At 53.8% G+C, this 15580-nt stretch overlaps 1 protein-coding gene across 1 annotated transcript in view; it reads right to left on the reverse strand.

Annotated features, from left to right (window-relative positions):
* Positions 1-15580, reverse strand: part of LOC112865759 (guanylate cyclase D-like) — a 34801-nt gene that overhangs the window by 1568 nt on the left and 17653 nt on the right. Inside the window, exons 12-18 of the mRNA XM_086676422.1 lie at positions 15223-15371; positions 12111-12274; positions 11491-11683; positions 5057-5231; positions 3932-4030; positions 3002-3096; positions 2596-2681 (exon numbers count right to left, since the gene is read on the reverse strand). Of these exons, the coding sequence (XP_086532548.1) occupies positions 2596-2681; positions 3002-3096; positions 3932-4030; positions 5057-5231; positions 11491-11683; positions 12111-12274; positions 15223-15371 (961 nt within the window). The remainder of the gene's footprint in view (positions 1-2595; positions 2682-3001; positions 3097-3931; positions 4031-5056; positions 5232-11490; positions 11684-12110; positions 12275-15222; positions 15372-15580) is intronic.

Genomic DNA, 15580 nt, shown 5'->3' on the forward strand with positions numbered 1-15580 from the left:
AGTCATCAGCTGAGCGAGCTCAGGATGACAAATGTTCGCCAGACCTGCCATTCCACTCCCAGGATGGGGTGGGCCAGGGGTCAGATGGAAGCCGGCGGGAGCTTGAGAGCTCACCTTCCCGGGGTCCCGGCACTGGGAGACCCGTGGGTGCATCAGACGGCCAGATCTCTTGGGGCTTGTGTGAGCAGGGGAACGTTCCATAAATGAATCGAAAACACAAGAGTCGGGAAGCAGCAAGTGCTATGGGGAGGCAGTGCCGGGAGATGGGAAGGAGGTGACAGCAGGGCTTTCTTCAGCATGTGTGATCAGAGCCGCCCCGTGAAGGAGTGACATCAATGCTGAGGCCTGCAGGACGGGAAGGGACCACGCCAGGGCATTTCGTTACAGGGGATAGCAAGAGCAAAGGCCCTGAGGTTAGAGAGCAGCTCAGTGTGTTTTGCGGCAATGGCAAGGAGGCCCTGAGGAGCAGGTGGTGTGCCGTGGAAGGTGGCCAGGGAGCCAAGGCCAGGGGCAGGGGCAGGCCCAAAGGAGTGGGCCTCCAGGGTAGCATGAAAGAGTTCCGGCCTGAGCCTCAGAGCAGTAGAAAGACCTAGAGGGTCTGTTCAGTACACAGGGGGCTTTCCTATTGATCATGTTGGTGTTCGTCTTAAGAGCTCCCTCTGGCCGCCAGGTGGGGGGCGGAGGGGCACAGCGGATGGGGGGGGCCCCTGCCCGGGCCAGGTGGAGCTGTGATGGAGGCAGGGCTGCTGGGAAGCGTCCTCCACCTTTCTGACTGAGGATGGCGAGGCCACCCACCACGAGAGAGCTCTGGAGGAGGGCCAGGCTGCCAGGTGAAGCTCCAGAAGGATCTTGCTGAGGGACAGCAAGAGTTGTACAACCCAGAGCTTGGAGGGGAGGCGGGGCCAAGGCCCATGATGGATGTCATCAGCATCTGGATGGGAAGGGAACCCCTGCATTTCAGAGTCTGGGGCTGGCCAGCTGGCGGGGAGCCTGCGAAGGGTCAGTTGGAGAGGAAGGAGCACAGCTGGGGAGCCAGGGAGGCCTGGGGCATATTTCCGGGAAGAGGGAAATATTTCTGGCAAAGGGGAAATGCTGTCGAGCAGTCAAGTTGAGAACTAAAACTGCCCACGGATCTAGTGACATGGATGGAGGTCACTGGTGACCACAGAGTCTTCTGGGCGCGTGGGAGTGGAAGTCAGACTGCGGGGGCTGGGCAGGGAGTGGTGGGTGAGGAAGTGAAGTCAGCGTCAGCAGACGGGCCTTCTGAGAAGTACCGCTCCCCACGGGGGCGGGAGTGGGGGGCACCTGGAAGGCTGTGAGGCAGAGGAGGCTTGCTCTTTGAGGGGCAAGGAGGTGGGCTGGAGCAGGGGGCCCTCATGGACGAGAAAAGGCCACAAAGGGCCACAGCTGTCCTCCTGGGGATGGGTGAGCCAGGGAGCTATGGCACATGGGAAGGCCCCAGGCCATACCCTGTTCCTGTCCCCACACTGCTGCCCCAGCACACTGTCTGCACAGAAACTGGGCTGCATGGAGACATTTATGTGAGCATAAGCTGGCTCTGCACCCAGGAGCTGGGGTGTCCTTGGAAAAAGGGTGCACCTGTGTGTCCTGTACGCTGGCCAGTACCCCAGTGTGTGCCTACCCACCCCCTCCCCTGTCCTACAATGCTGGACCCCGCTCTGTGTATGTCCCGCGCATTTCTTGTCTTTGAGAGATGGAAGGGGGGCAGTCTTGGGTGGGGGGCCATCCCGGAGGAGGTGAGAGGAGCCAGTTGGAAGTTCTGGTGATGGAAAATCCTGGGCGGGAAGCTCCAACATGCTGGTGCTGCTTAGTGGGGCTCAGCTTCCACACCTGTGGTCCCCAGGACCTTTCCAGTTCTAGGAAACTGTCATTTTCAGCCACCGGTAACACCCGTGTGCCCTGCCCTCAGCCCCCTGTGGACCCTTCTACTGCTTGAATGGAAGGGAGTGAGAAGAACACATTGCAGTGGAGCCCTATTGCTTTCCTCGCCACCCCACCCCCATTGCCCTCTGGGAAGGACGCAGGGTCATGGAGGACAGGGGACAAAGGGAAGGGCCAAACTGCCAGGCAGGCACAAGCTCTCTGAGGCTCTTACTCACTTGGCCCCTAAAGTGTGAGTGTCCTTTCATCTATAGATTCCTCATCTGCAGAAACAGTCCGAATTGACATCAAACGCCCAGTAACTCTTTACCAAGGCTCCAAATGGGGAGACGGTCACGCGCCCAGCACTGAGGGAAAGGCCGACCTAACCATCGCACGCCTGCATGTTGCGATCCCGATGCTGTCACTGCGAATGTGTGTTTATAAAGGGCTCTGAACCCTACGGACAGCACAGACCAGAATGAGAAATTATCCAGGCACCATGACCTCATCCACAACAAACGCATCAGCAACAGGCTAGCAGCAGCGGTCTCTCGGGACTGGAAAGAGGTAACTATTTAATCGTGAAAGAATTCTGTATTTTCCAAGTTTTCCGCATTGGGCAGGTAATAATACGCTTATGATCAGAAAAATAACAAATATCAAATTTCAAACAAAAGACGCTGAGCTCTGCGGGCAATTCCTCTTACTCACCCAGGTTTGATGTTCAGCGGTGTGGGGAGGGGCCTGGGGAAGCCTGCCTTCCCCACCAGCCAGTAGGTCTCCTCTTTGCCCTTCCCCTGGAGGAGAGAGGGAAGGGGACTGAGCACGCCTCGGGCAGGGAGTGAGGCCGGAGGAAAGGGCGCAGATCCAGACAGCTCTGGAGAAGCGACTTCTCCATCCCGGCCCTTCTTCTTATGAGGAGTCAAAGAGGGAGTGGCTCCCGGGAAGAAATATTTTTTTTTTTAGAATTTGGGGAGTGATTAAGACACGTAAAGGCGATCGGCTCTATCCTTGACTCCAGGCAGGCATTTCCTTCTCTATCAGATGAGTGAGAATCTGTCCCGCTGCCCCCAAACACTGGATTTTCCATCAATGCCAGGAAAGAGTGTCCCCTCACCTTTAGCTCAGTCTGGCCTCTGATGTCAAGTGTGTAGCCTTCATCCAGGCTGAGCAGCGTCTGGACCGTGCTTCTGTTGACATGAATCCTGTATGCTAGCCAGAGAGGTAGTAATCTAGTCACCACCAGGTGGCAGCATACCTAGTGTTTCGTAGTATCAAGACCCGTAACGGCCCCCAGTTCCAGCCAGTAATACACCCAGTTCTGATTCATACGGCACCCTTCACCTAACCTTCCTGTCCCTCTGGTAGACCAGAGGCCTCACTAGGGGCCTCAAGGAAAAGCGGATTCCATAGATTGAGTGTTAAGAGGGACTCGCGATGAAGTCAGAATGTCTAGGAATGTAATTTTTAGTGATAGGGAAGTCAATGAAGACGGAGTCAGAGGGACAAACAGTCATTTTCTTTCAAGAGCAGGACTCCCCGGTAGGGCCACTGCATCTAGTCACGCAGGACATGTCGAAACGACGTTAGGGAGCAGACAACTCATGCAGCTAGAAGCACACGTCCCAGGACTTCAGATTTTACAGCTGCTCTAACCAAGCCATCAGTGTGGCCTCTGATGCCAACAAGGGCCTAAAATGACATTGAAAAATCGAGAGGGGTCTCCTCATTGTAAAGATGTGGAAACCCAGGCCTAGAGGAAGAGTATTTTCAAGGACAAGCCGGTGGCAGAAGGGGCTAGGACCCAGGTTTCCTGCCTCCCAAGTCATTGTTTCCTCTCTGCTAATTCTCTCACGAGATCATCCCAAAAGCCCCATGGAAAGTTACAAGAACCAGCGACCTACGTGATCTCCTTACGGTTGTTTCATTGACAACTAAGGTACACTGCCACCAGGTGGTGATTTGGTTACTAAGCACTCTTTCAAACAGCCAGGCTGCAGGGGTCACTGAGAGTCCTTACCCAGGCAAGATAGAATATAACACTCACGCAGTCCTGTGGACTCCATCCGGGATGCGGTGTTCACAGTATCACCAAAGAGGCAGTACCGAGGCATGGTGAGACCAACGACCCCTGCCACACAGGGCCCTGAAACTCAAATGTGTCCGGTGAGCGCCAGGAGGTCCTGGACCCAAGGGAAGTTCCCACGACAGTTTGCCCTTGCCCACCCCCTCTGCTGTCAACACATCCTGGGCTCCAGCTGGGGGGTGAAGATGAAGCTATATGGAGTCTCCAGTGATACCCAGAGAAGAGAGGATATTGGTGCCAGTCTCTGTGCCAGGGGTGGGGGTGGGCACACAGATAAATCAGAGCCAGCGTTTGCTCTTGGGGAACTCCCAGCCTGGTGGGGGAGACGTGTAAACTGTGATTGATGTTGTCAAATGGAGGCACCAGAGCTGTGCTGGCCCCAGAAGGGAGTCTGACCCAGCCCAGAGGACTTCCTGGAGGAGGCAGTGCATGAGCTATGTCTTGAAGGATGAGAGAATGAGGGGGCAGGGCATGGCAGGTGCCAAGGCACAGAGGCAGAGAGCCCACAGGTCTGAGGGAAGCGGCAAGCAGCTGAGTCTGGATAGGACGGCAAGTAGGATGTGGTGAGAGATGATGTCGGAGGGCATAACAAGGGCCTGGGAGGCTGGGGCGGGGGTGGGGAGGGGGGTGCGGGGACAGGAATTTGGACTTTATCCTGCAGGTGAAACCATGGAGGTAGGAAGGGGTGGGGACCTGAGAAGGATGCCCCAAGGTCTCTCCTAGACCCATCCCAGCAAACATTTAGTTGTTTGCGGAACCACAGAAGGTCTCTGTCCTGCCTCTCCTATCAGACTATCAGCTCCTCAATATGAACTCAAAATAGCTTTGACAGATGCTGAGACAAAATGTGTGTGTGTGTGTGTGTGTGTGTGTGTGTGTATGAAACCCAGCGTCACAGATTCTTTAACTTATGACATCTTAGAACCTTCAAATAATAGAAGAACAAAAGGAATGTAAAATTTTCTATCCTAGAGTTTTAGGATCTCAGAATTCTAGAAGCACACCATTGGGGTTGCCCCTGCCAATGCCCCTGGAATGATTGGGAGGTTGACGTGGCCCGTCGCCCCCACAGCCCCCAGTTTGTACCTGAGTGCAGACCAGCCCGGATGTAAATGGGTACATCGGGCGCGTGCCTCATCCGGAAGCCTCTCACAGAGCTGAGGATGTCCAGGGCCATGTTGGCAATCTCGGCCGCATGCCGGCTCCCGTTGCGCCGGGGCAGCCCTGAGGCCACCATGTAGGCATCCCCGATGGTCTCCACCTAGAAGTCACAGCCTTCACGCTCCAGTGCAAGAACACGCCCTCCTTGGACCGTCCCAGCTCACACAAGGCCCTTCTGGGGAGCCCCGATCCACCCCTCAAGTCTCTGGCCCACAGCGTCGTCTCTACCAGGCCTCCCCTCCCAGGTGCTCTAGCAGCACTTAGATCTGCACGCTTCCCATCGCCTTGGTCTGAACTGCAGTTGACCGTGGCTATCTGGGCTTCTCTGGCCCCGGGCCACGAGCCCGTTGGCATCGGACCTGGGCGCCCCGTCTGCACAAGGGCACAGCAGCAGATCAGGCCTTCATCTGGAGAGGAATACACGTATACTGGATGCATATACACCCCAGGGGATTGGAAAATAAGTATACCTAGTATGCCTTCCAAGGTGTACTAGGAAAAAAATGTAGGTGTTGGAATCCTACAGATGCGGGTTCAATCCCTGGCTCTGCCATTTACCTTGGGCAGACCACTTCACTTGTGCGAGCCTGTTTCCTCTTAGGTGGAATGCATATGAAAGAGAAAGTGTTGAAAGCACTAGGCTCCGGGTGCCCGAGGGGAGGTGGGCAGGGGGATGGGTGAAACAGGTGATGGGGGTGAAGGAGGGCACTTGTGATGAGCACCGGGTGATGTATGGAAGTGCCGAATCACTAACTTCTACACCCGGAACTGATATTACACTGTATGTTACCCAAAAAAAATTTTTAAAAAGGACTAGGCTCATCATAGATGCTCAGTGGATGGAGACTTCCATCACCATCGCCATCATCAGCATCCTTTCCTTGGCTGATGGTTGTGGGGATGAAAGAATCCCACAGTCTCAGAAGGGCTTTGAAGGCCACCCACCTGCCTCTTCAGTGGCTGGCCTGGCCTGCTTACACCTCTTGATGCGAAGGCCCCCCCTTCTAGAGGTGGCTGCTTTTCCCTCTAGGCAACTCTGACTTTCAAAGTTGAGTGGAATAGAAACCTGCCTTCCACCCGCTGCTCTCAGCTCTAGCTCCTGAACTCTAGCCACAAAGCGTTCCCAGGCACCTTCTTTCTTCCAAAGGCCCTGTTCCAGCTACTGGGGATACAGATGTGTACCGTGGCCCTCCTCCCTGCCACAGGCCAGGCCAGCCAAGGTGAAGATGGTGACTCTACCCTCCAAGTCTTCCCCTCTCCAGGATGAAGAGCCCAGCTCCTGCACTGCCTCTCCCAAAGCCAGCAAATGCTGGCACCTCCCGGACCTGGGGAGCAGGTCCTGGCAAGCTCTCAACATCTGCTCTCCCTTGGCACCTGGTGTGCAAATAATCATAATCATAATCATAATCATAATCATAATCAATACTTCCCCTGACCATAGGGGGCACTGCAACTCAATAAATCTCTTACACAACATTTGCTGTAGACTGTGCCTTACTACCCATGTTCCCCAAACCTCTCCCTCACCCTCCCAGGCGACCTCTACCCCACCGCCAGGAAGTGATCTGCCCTAATCATGCCACATTCTGTTTAGATACTTAAATTTGCTCCCTGTGGCCTGGCAGTCAGGGACTCCTGTGATCTGCAGAATTTCCTGACGAAATGCTAACGGTCACTCCTCGTTCCCCATGCTTCCACCAATGGGAACCTTTCTGCTGTCCGCAGAGACACTCAGGGCTTGCTCGATGGCCTGGTCCCCCTGCCCGAAATGCTCTCTCTCAGTCCCTGTTTGTCGAGATCCAAGCCCTCCATCAGCCCAGCTCACACTTCGTGGAGTCCCTAAAATCTTCCTGGTCACCAGATGTTTCCCTCCTCTGGGCCGTGAGCCCCGTCTGCCTCCCCATCACCTGCGGTTGTCCACCCTGCACTTGGGGGCTGGCGGTGAACGTGGCAGGGGTCGGGCACATGGCTACGCCCCACTGTGTACATTTTCACAAAGGAGAAAGACCTCCCACCCCATGCGCCAGGAGGGAAAAATATGAGCGAGCCCTGGCTTTCCCTCTGCCCACCCACCTCTTCCCACAGGAGGAAGAACCCATTATCTGATTGGCAAGATCGAAAGGACAAAGCACTTACATACTGGTATAGCAGTTATCACATGCCAGACGTCGTTCCAAGTCCTTTACAAACATCAATTCGTTAGACCTTCACAAGAATTCTGTGAGGTAGGCACCATTACCGTTGCCATTCTGCAGGTGGACATCGGGCCGGAGGATTGAGCCACTTGCCCATGTCACACAGTGCAGATGTGACCTTGATCAGTCCAGCCCCAGAGCCCGTAGGCTGTGCTGCCTCTTGATACGCATGGCTTGCGCCCCTTCTCTCTCTCTTTTGGGGACAGTGCCTGCTGTGTGGGGTTTTCCTCAGCGACTGCCCTGCACGTGGTCAGCACCTGTGCGTAGGTCAGTCTGGCCTCCCAGAGGCAGCCCCGGAGAACTACAGCTCGCTGGCCTGACTTTGAGTCAGCGGCCGAGCGTACAGCTGAAATTCAGGGACGGTGCATCTGCTTTGGAGACCTAGCGTTGCCTCAGTCGGGCGGCCCCAGGTCCAGACTGGGGAGGAGAAGCACATGGTGGTGTCTCTAAGCTGTTAGACTGCCCTCCACCTGCCTGTAGTGTCATTAATAATCACCCCTACAACTCCAGTGACAGCAAGACGACCAGGCACAGGCCCCACTCTCTAGGAGCTCAGACCCATGGAGATGATCACTCAGACTCCTATCATAGTCGGCACTCAGCAGCACGCAAGGGTATACGCAGGCGTGGCCCTTCTGTGGATGGGAGAACACAGCCAGAGAAGCGAGGGCAAACGTTTCCATACTGGCAAAACACAGACGTGAACTCCAACTCCACCACTGACTTGCCGTGTGACCTTGGGCTAGTCACTTACCCCTCTGAACCTGTGTTGCATCTGAAGGGATAATGGTCCGTTCCTCTGAGGGCCATTGCGAGGGTTGAATGAAATACCCTGTGATCGTCCCTTGGCTGGGCGAGTCCTCTGTAGATGCCTCACTAACGCTGGGGCCCACCCCAGACCTCTGCCCCATCTGTGCTTTCAGGGCGAGGCCTCGGCACCTGCTCGTGGTGGTGGTCGTCATGGCCTTGGTGAACGAATGATCCGTAGCCCTTCCTCTCACGCTGCTCGCTCTGTAAAACGATCCTAAGCCATAATAGGCAATTTCACCTCTTTTTACAAATGGGTGTTTGGAACTCAGAGAGGTAAAGCGATTTGCCCAGGGTCGCTTGGCAGTATGGCTAAGGCCGGTCTCTCCCGCTGGGGCTGAGGGGCTAGGGTAAGTCCCCTCCACCCCTGTAGCCCACACGGGCTCTGCTGGAGCTATGTGCATAAAGTGCTCATTCAGTGTGTGCTGGGAGGGAATCACAAACCCCTGCAGAACCAGGAAATGATTGCCTGGCTGCCTCCCAGCCCAGACTGGATTAAAGAGCAGTAACCAGATCCTGCTGGGGACGAAGGGGAAACCGAGGCGGATGGCGTGAGTGATGAGAGACGCGCTCACACATCGTCAGGAACAGGCCGCCTGTTTCCCCACATCTGGAGGGGTGTGCGGGCCTTGTTTTATTCCATTTCATCCTGCCAGAAAGATGCAGACCTCTTGGCCAGAGTTCAGAGCAGATCAGAAAGTATGATTCAGAGCGGGGAGGGGCACATGTGTGAGAAAAGATTAACAGGAGAGGAAGAGGCAAGGCCAGGGGTGACTCAGGGCACATCAAAGCTGCGGGGTTCAGCAAGATGAGATGAGGAATCTTTTCCTGGGGCCCACAGGGCCAGGGCGGCTCTGGAAGCAAGAGGGAAACTCAGCCAGCATGAGAGACAACATCTCAGAACCGGGAGCTGAGGCAGGAGTATAGGCTCCAGAATGGGGAGCAGGAGGGAAGCTGTGTCCTTGGCATGTCGGTGGCTCAGGTCTCTGAGGCTCAGTGTGCGGCAGGGTGGTATAGTGGACAGAGCCAGGCCGTGGCGGGAGACATTGCGGGTTCTAGTCCTGGCTCTGCCACCTACGGGCTGGGTGACCTTGGGCAAGTCACTTTCCCCTCTGGGCCTCAGCGAGCTCTTCACTCAGTCAATATGTATTTCCGGAAAACCTACCATGTGTTGGATTTGCCAGGCACTGGGGACAGAGGGGGTTAGGTTAGAACCATACGGTGTGGCTGTGCTTTCCAGGGGGAGTTATGAGAGCACCACACAGGAGCTCCTAACCATGTCTGGGAGGGGAAGGAGGCTAACTTGAGGCCAGAAGGATGAGTTAGGAGGGGGCCAGGTGACGTGCAGGGAGACCAGTGTCCCAAGAGGAGGCAACCGCATGTGCAAAGGCCTAGTAGCCCCGTCAGCAAAGCATGTGTGAGGAATACGGGGTCTGCAGAGATGCAGCGGCCAGAGATACACGTAAAGAGGTAGGTGGGGCCAGCTCCTGGAGGGTCTTGTGGGCCACTATGAACCTTTGGTTTATCCTGAGGATGTTCATCTCTTAGGGATGGTGAGCCCCAGAGAAGGGAGGTCTTGGGATCAGAATGCCCAAGTTCAAATCTCAGCTTCACATGCCACTGGAAATATGTAATTAGATGAGCCCATTAGTCACCTGTTTCCTCATATATACAGTAGGGGTACCATTACCTACCTTACAGACTGCAATGATGATTAAGTGAATTAGTACATATAAAGCACTTAGACTACTGTCCAGTATACAGTAAGCACTCAATAAGTACTGGCAATTATTGTTGTTGGGATACTGTACATAATGCTATCAGCAGACTGCCTGGCACCTCAAAGAGGTGCCTCTGTCCAGGCATCCTGTCCACTCTGGCTTCTGCCACAGGGCCTGGCCTTCCCCTGTCCCTGCCTCCCTGAAGGGCTATGGCTGGAAGGGGACTGGTGGGTCACAAAAGGAGGTTAAGACCAGTGGAGTCTGAGTGTGGCAGTTTCGGGGGAGCTCCCCACCCCCCCACCTCCTCCGCTGTGTCGGAAGTGACCCAAGACCTCTAGCAACTGGACCAGAACAAGGGGCAGGACTGGGGTGGGGTCCCCACAGCAGGTACAGAGGTACAATTTGCTTACACAGCACTTTTTCAAGGGGGTTAGGAACTACCCATCATCTGCCAACCCCCAAGGTTGAGGTCACCATTCCTCATGTTTTATACATAAGGAAACAGAAGTCCAGAGAGGGAAACCATTTGCCCAAAGCTACACAGAAGCTGGTGGCCAAGCTGGGACTGAAACCCAAGGTCGAGAGATGCACAGGGACTAGATCGTGGAAGGTCTTGACAGCTCTGCCCCTGCTCCCCTCTCCAGTGTCCCTCAGCCGCCACCCACTCCACCACCAGCCCACTTCACGTCCAGCCATTACAACCCGTTCAGCACTCTTCATACTCACCAGGCCCATCCCCTCAAGGCTCAGGCTTTGGCACATTATTCCCCCATGGCTTGCCTGGAGGACCCACACCCAGACCGGACAGCGCTAGGAAGATAGCACCTCCTCCAGGAAGACTTTCTTGCTTTTTACTCCACACGTCTAACCCTAGCTGGATTGGGGGCCCTCTCAGCCTCCTTTGCCTGCCCTGACCATCGCTTTCACTGTGGGCTGTCTTCATCTTTTATCTATAGCAGTGAGCTCTCCCTGAGGACAGGCACAGGAGATGACTCATCTGTTGGCCCTTGCCCAGCACGGGTGGAGTTAATTTCCCCACCTCTTGAATCTGGGTTGGCCCCTTTCTAAGTAAACTTTAATGCCCAACATGGGGCTCAAACTCAAGAGCCCAAGAACAAGAGTTGCATGCTCTTCCGACTGAGCCAGCCAGGCACCCATGGGTTGGCTTTTTGACTTGCTTTGACCAATAGAATATGTCAGAAATAGCCATGTGCCCAATCCCAGCTTAGACCTCAAGAGGCTTCTGTCTTCTTTCCCAGAACCCTGCCATACCATGTGAATGATACCAGCCAACCTACTTGGGGTTAACAGACCATGTGGGCCAGAGCTGTCCCAGTCAAGGTTCCAGACACATGAGACGGCCCAGCCAAGATCGGCAGAACTTCCTAGCTCCCTTGCAACTGACCACAGATGCATAAGTGGTCCAGCTGAGTCCAGAGAACTTTCCAACTTCCCTATAGGTTTGTGAGCAATAATAAATGCTTATTGTTTTACATTACTGGGTTTTGGTGTTATTTGTTACACGGCAATAGCTAACTGATAAAGCCACACAGGTAAATGACTAGAAGTGAATGTATGACACAAACACAGCAGTGCAGGAAGGAGAGCTGGAATGCCAGCCTTCTGGTGTTCTCACCTTATACACATCATGGCTGCCCAGAACAGCATCAAACAGTGTGTAGAGGTCGTTGAGCAAGCCTACCACCTCAATGGGCTCGCTCAGGGCTGAGATGATGGTGAAACCCACAATGTCACTGAAGTATATGGTAACCTGGTCAAAGTACTCTGGCTCCACAGTTGCCCCCATTTTCAGAGCTCCAGCCACAGACCTGAAGAATGGGAAGGACCAGAGTCACAAGGTAGGAGGACCCCGTTCCCATAGTTTGGAGGGAGGGATTTCGGGGGGAAAACTCTTGGGTTAAGCACTGGGGAATCTGGATCAGGCCTGCTTGTATCCTGGCTGCCCTCCAGCACATACCTGTCCCTCTCTGGACATCACTTCCTCTGAAGTCAGATGGGGGACACTGTGCCCTCTCCTTGCCCCCGAGGAAGTGAGGTAGCAGAGTTAATACTCAAAAGCCCAACATAGTGCCTAACACAGATAGGGGTTCTGTGAAAATATGTTAGATAAATAAACAATGACTAAATTAAATGAATTCATGGAATCCAGACTTACTAAGCACCTACTATGTCCCAGGTCCCATGCTCAGAGCCACTGAGGCTAGAGACATAATCAAGTCCTAAGGGGCCACTCACGGAGGGAGCATCTGAGAGAGTAGCCTCTCTGTCTTCTGCCTCTCCAGCTCCAGTTCCTCAGTCCGCTCCTGGATCAGGTCCTCCAGGTTCTGGGAATACTTCTCCAGCATCCACAGCATAGAGTCAGCAACGCTGGTCTTCTTGCCTTGATTGAGGCTTTTGAACTGAAAATGGAACAAAAGTCCCAATTCATCCATGAAGGTCAGTACACTTGCTCTTGGGTTGGCAATCTGGGCCACGAGAATGAAGCAGACATAGTCCCTGCCTGGAGGAGCTCCACTGGTGAGGAGCAGATATGTAATAGACAAGGCACGGCAGCTGGAGGGAAGCACAGGGGAAGCACAGACAGCTGGAAGGAAAAGTGAGTTAGTTCTATATGAGGCGGGCCGGCAGGGAGAGGACTTTCCAAAAGAGCCAGCCCATGGCCAGCATAGCATTACCATTAACAAACACTAACCCTACTGCTCTGGTTCTTACAACAACACTGTGGAGCGGACATTTGTTGTTCTTCTCAAAGGTGGATGGATGGATGGACAGATGGACAGACGGATGGATGGATGGATGGATGGATGATAGATAGACAGATGGGTGGATATGATGGAGATAGAAGGATGAATGGGTAGGTGAATAGACAGGTAGATAGAAAAGATACATGTAGATTAGTTATGTATATAATCATTTCTACCTCTATTTCTCTCCTTGTTCAAAAAAAAATGTTTTACAAAATAAGATAATAAATAAGTAAGGCCACTGGGACCAAAGGAGGGAAAATGCCTGCTATTTTGGTCTAGCAAAATGCATGTTAGAATTTGGTCACAATTTTGAATATAAGCTTCCTAGCAACAAAGCAAAGAGGGAAATATAGATTATATGATCCGCAGAGTCCATGAGACAGCGGAGCATTAAATTGGTTGCTCCAAAGAAACAAAACTGCTGGCTGCTGAGCAGAGAGAAATGCCTGTCTTAGGTCTTCATATGAGGACATTCATATGTGGTCATAAATCACATCTTCAATGAGAAACTTACAGGAAATACGGCAGTGCGTTCCCTAAGGAGATTTACTAGAACCTTCCCCAGTCTGGTTTGTACCTTCCCAAAGTTCAGTCAGTGGGAGAAGCAAATTAATGACGGTCAAAGTGAAGGAGTCCAGCCCTGTCTAAACCCAGAAGCTTAGTGTGTGGGCAGGTGCGCGTGTGTAGGTGCACATATCCAACCTCCATGAATACCACTTAGCTCAACCCAACATCTGTAAGGTGGGGAGTGGCTGCAGCCCCTCACGTGCACCTATTTTATACCGCCCATTAAAAGCAGAGGCACAAGCTTAAAGGGCAGTCGGGGTGGGCATGGCAGCTGCTGACCCTGAGGCACCAAGAACCTGATGCTGACCAGAAGCTCACCTCTGCAAGGAAGGCCCTCGTTATACAAATGAGAAAACAAAGGATCTGAGAGGTGAGATAACTTGCCAAGGACTTCATAATGGTGGAGCTGAGTTTCAAACTGAGATCTTTCACGTATTAATTTTATCATTGGCCAACCCACTGAATTAGTTTAAAAACTGGAATGAGTTTTCCATTGTTTCCCCCGGTTGCCCAGGAACGCAATCATAGGATCTGCAAATAGCAATTAATTTCTTCTTCCTTTCCAGTATTCATTTTCCTGTCTAATTGCATTAGCCGATACTCCCAGAACAATGTTAAATGAACATAAACCCAAGCCTTTTGATTTCCAGGTCCATGTTCTTTCTCTAATGCCTCACTCACTCTCTCTTTCTCAGAGAACCACCTTTTTTCTTAGTTATCTCACCCGATGGTCACTCAAGTGTGGGGAGTCAGACCACAGTTAGTCTTGCCAGGCAACTTTTAAGGAGGTTGAAGCTCAGCAGAGCAATCAACGTGCCCCAGGTCAAGGAGGTAAACTGCAATGTACATGTGAACGAAGGCATTCTGGCCTTTAGCCTCCCCACGGCGTGGTCCAGTCCCTGCCTTTGCGCCGAATGCATCACATGCCCACCTCTGCCTTCTCCACCCCAGAGCCTTGGGCAGGATCTTTCCCCACAGTCACCCATCGCTGGCCACGGCAATCTCTGATCCCTGGATAGATTCCAGGCTCGTGTTTTAAGAATTGCTGGTCCTAGCTCTGCAACCCACCCCCACGGTGGCCACTGAGAGCTCATTTACTCTGAGATCCAGATTTCTCATCTGCGGAATGGCGACGCCACGCCTGATACCTGAGCTGAGGTGAGGAAAGGAGGTGAGAAGTCAGGGGATGTGGGAAGGATTCTCAGGGGACACCTGTGTGCTCCTTTTGTGTGTCTTCCTCGCTCCCGCTCCCTCATCACCTGTCTGGACGCCCCTCTTGCTCGCTGAGCCTCTCCTTGGCAACGTTTGCTGCGGCTGGGGAGTAGAGGGCAGAAAGGGAGGCACAAAGATGTCACCTCAGGCTTGATGGGTTAGTCTTGTGGGAGCCATTAGCCAGCTCAGTCAGGCCCACACTCTCCACCACCGCCCTGCAAACTCGTACAGACTTGCCTCACCCCTCCTGTTATAGATCCCAAGGCAGGCCTGGGGGTGGGGGTGCACCCGAGCTCCTCACTAATTCCACTCACGGACAAGGGGAATCAGCATTGATTGTCTCCACAGCCACAAATGACCTCTTTGCTCTGGGGCCAGGAGGCCGAGATTTCCAGCACCAGCTCTGCAGACAGACAAACCTGAGTTTGGATTCCAACCCCACCTTTCACTCCCTCAGTTACCTTGGGCGAGTCCCTCACCAATCTGTGCCTCAGTTTCTCTCCCGTAAAGCCAAGATAATAGTGCTTTTTGGGAGGGCTAGCCTAAGGATTAAATGAAGTAAGCACAACATAGCATGGGCCTCGGCACTTAGGAAGGCACTCAACACACATCCCCGGAACCCAGGGATCTGAGAAAGTTTTCCTCAGAGGGTGGACCTCGGCCATCCCCCCCTTCTCCCCCGCAGGAGTGATGGTGCTGGCCTGTTGCCCCTTTGCTGCATAAGGTTTCTAGGCCCCATAGGTAGTATCTGGCTGTCACTGGGCAAAGTGAAGTGAACCGATCTGCTAGGTCTTGGGAGCACTGGCCTGGGGTGCACTGACCTGGGTGTAGATCTGGTCTAGACTGGGTCTGTCCTCTGGAGCCTCCTCCCAGCACTGCTCCATCAGCTGGATACACTCGGGCGGCCCATGGTCAGGGGACACCAGGGGCCGGCACAGGGGAGGGGGCGACGCCACCTTCCTGATGATTTCTGCAATAAACACCATGTGGACGATAGGTCGGACGGGCCCAGGAGGACTCGTGGCAAGGGGTTGGCCTGGGGTCCTGAGAAGGAGGGCAGGGTAGGCCTGTGGGGGTGTAGGGATCAGGTCCTGAGGGTACTTCTCGCCTCCCCTGGGCATGCTGGCCAGTGGACCCAGGATTGCCCAGGGTGTGGCCTGGGAAGGGGTCTCACGCTAG

The sequence above is a fragment of the Puma concolor genome, chromosome D1, assembly GCF_028749965.1.
Source record: "Puma concolor isolate L17-30 chromosome D1, mPumCon1.1.hap2, whole genome shotgun sequence".
Classification (NCBI taxonomy): Eukaryota; Metazoa; Chordata; class Mammalia; order Carnivora; family Felidae; genus Puma; species Puma concolor.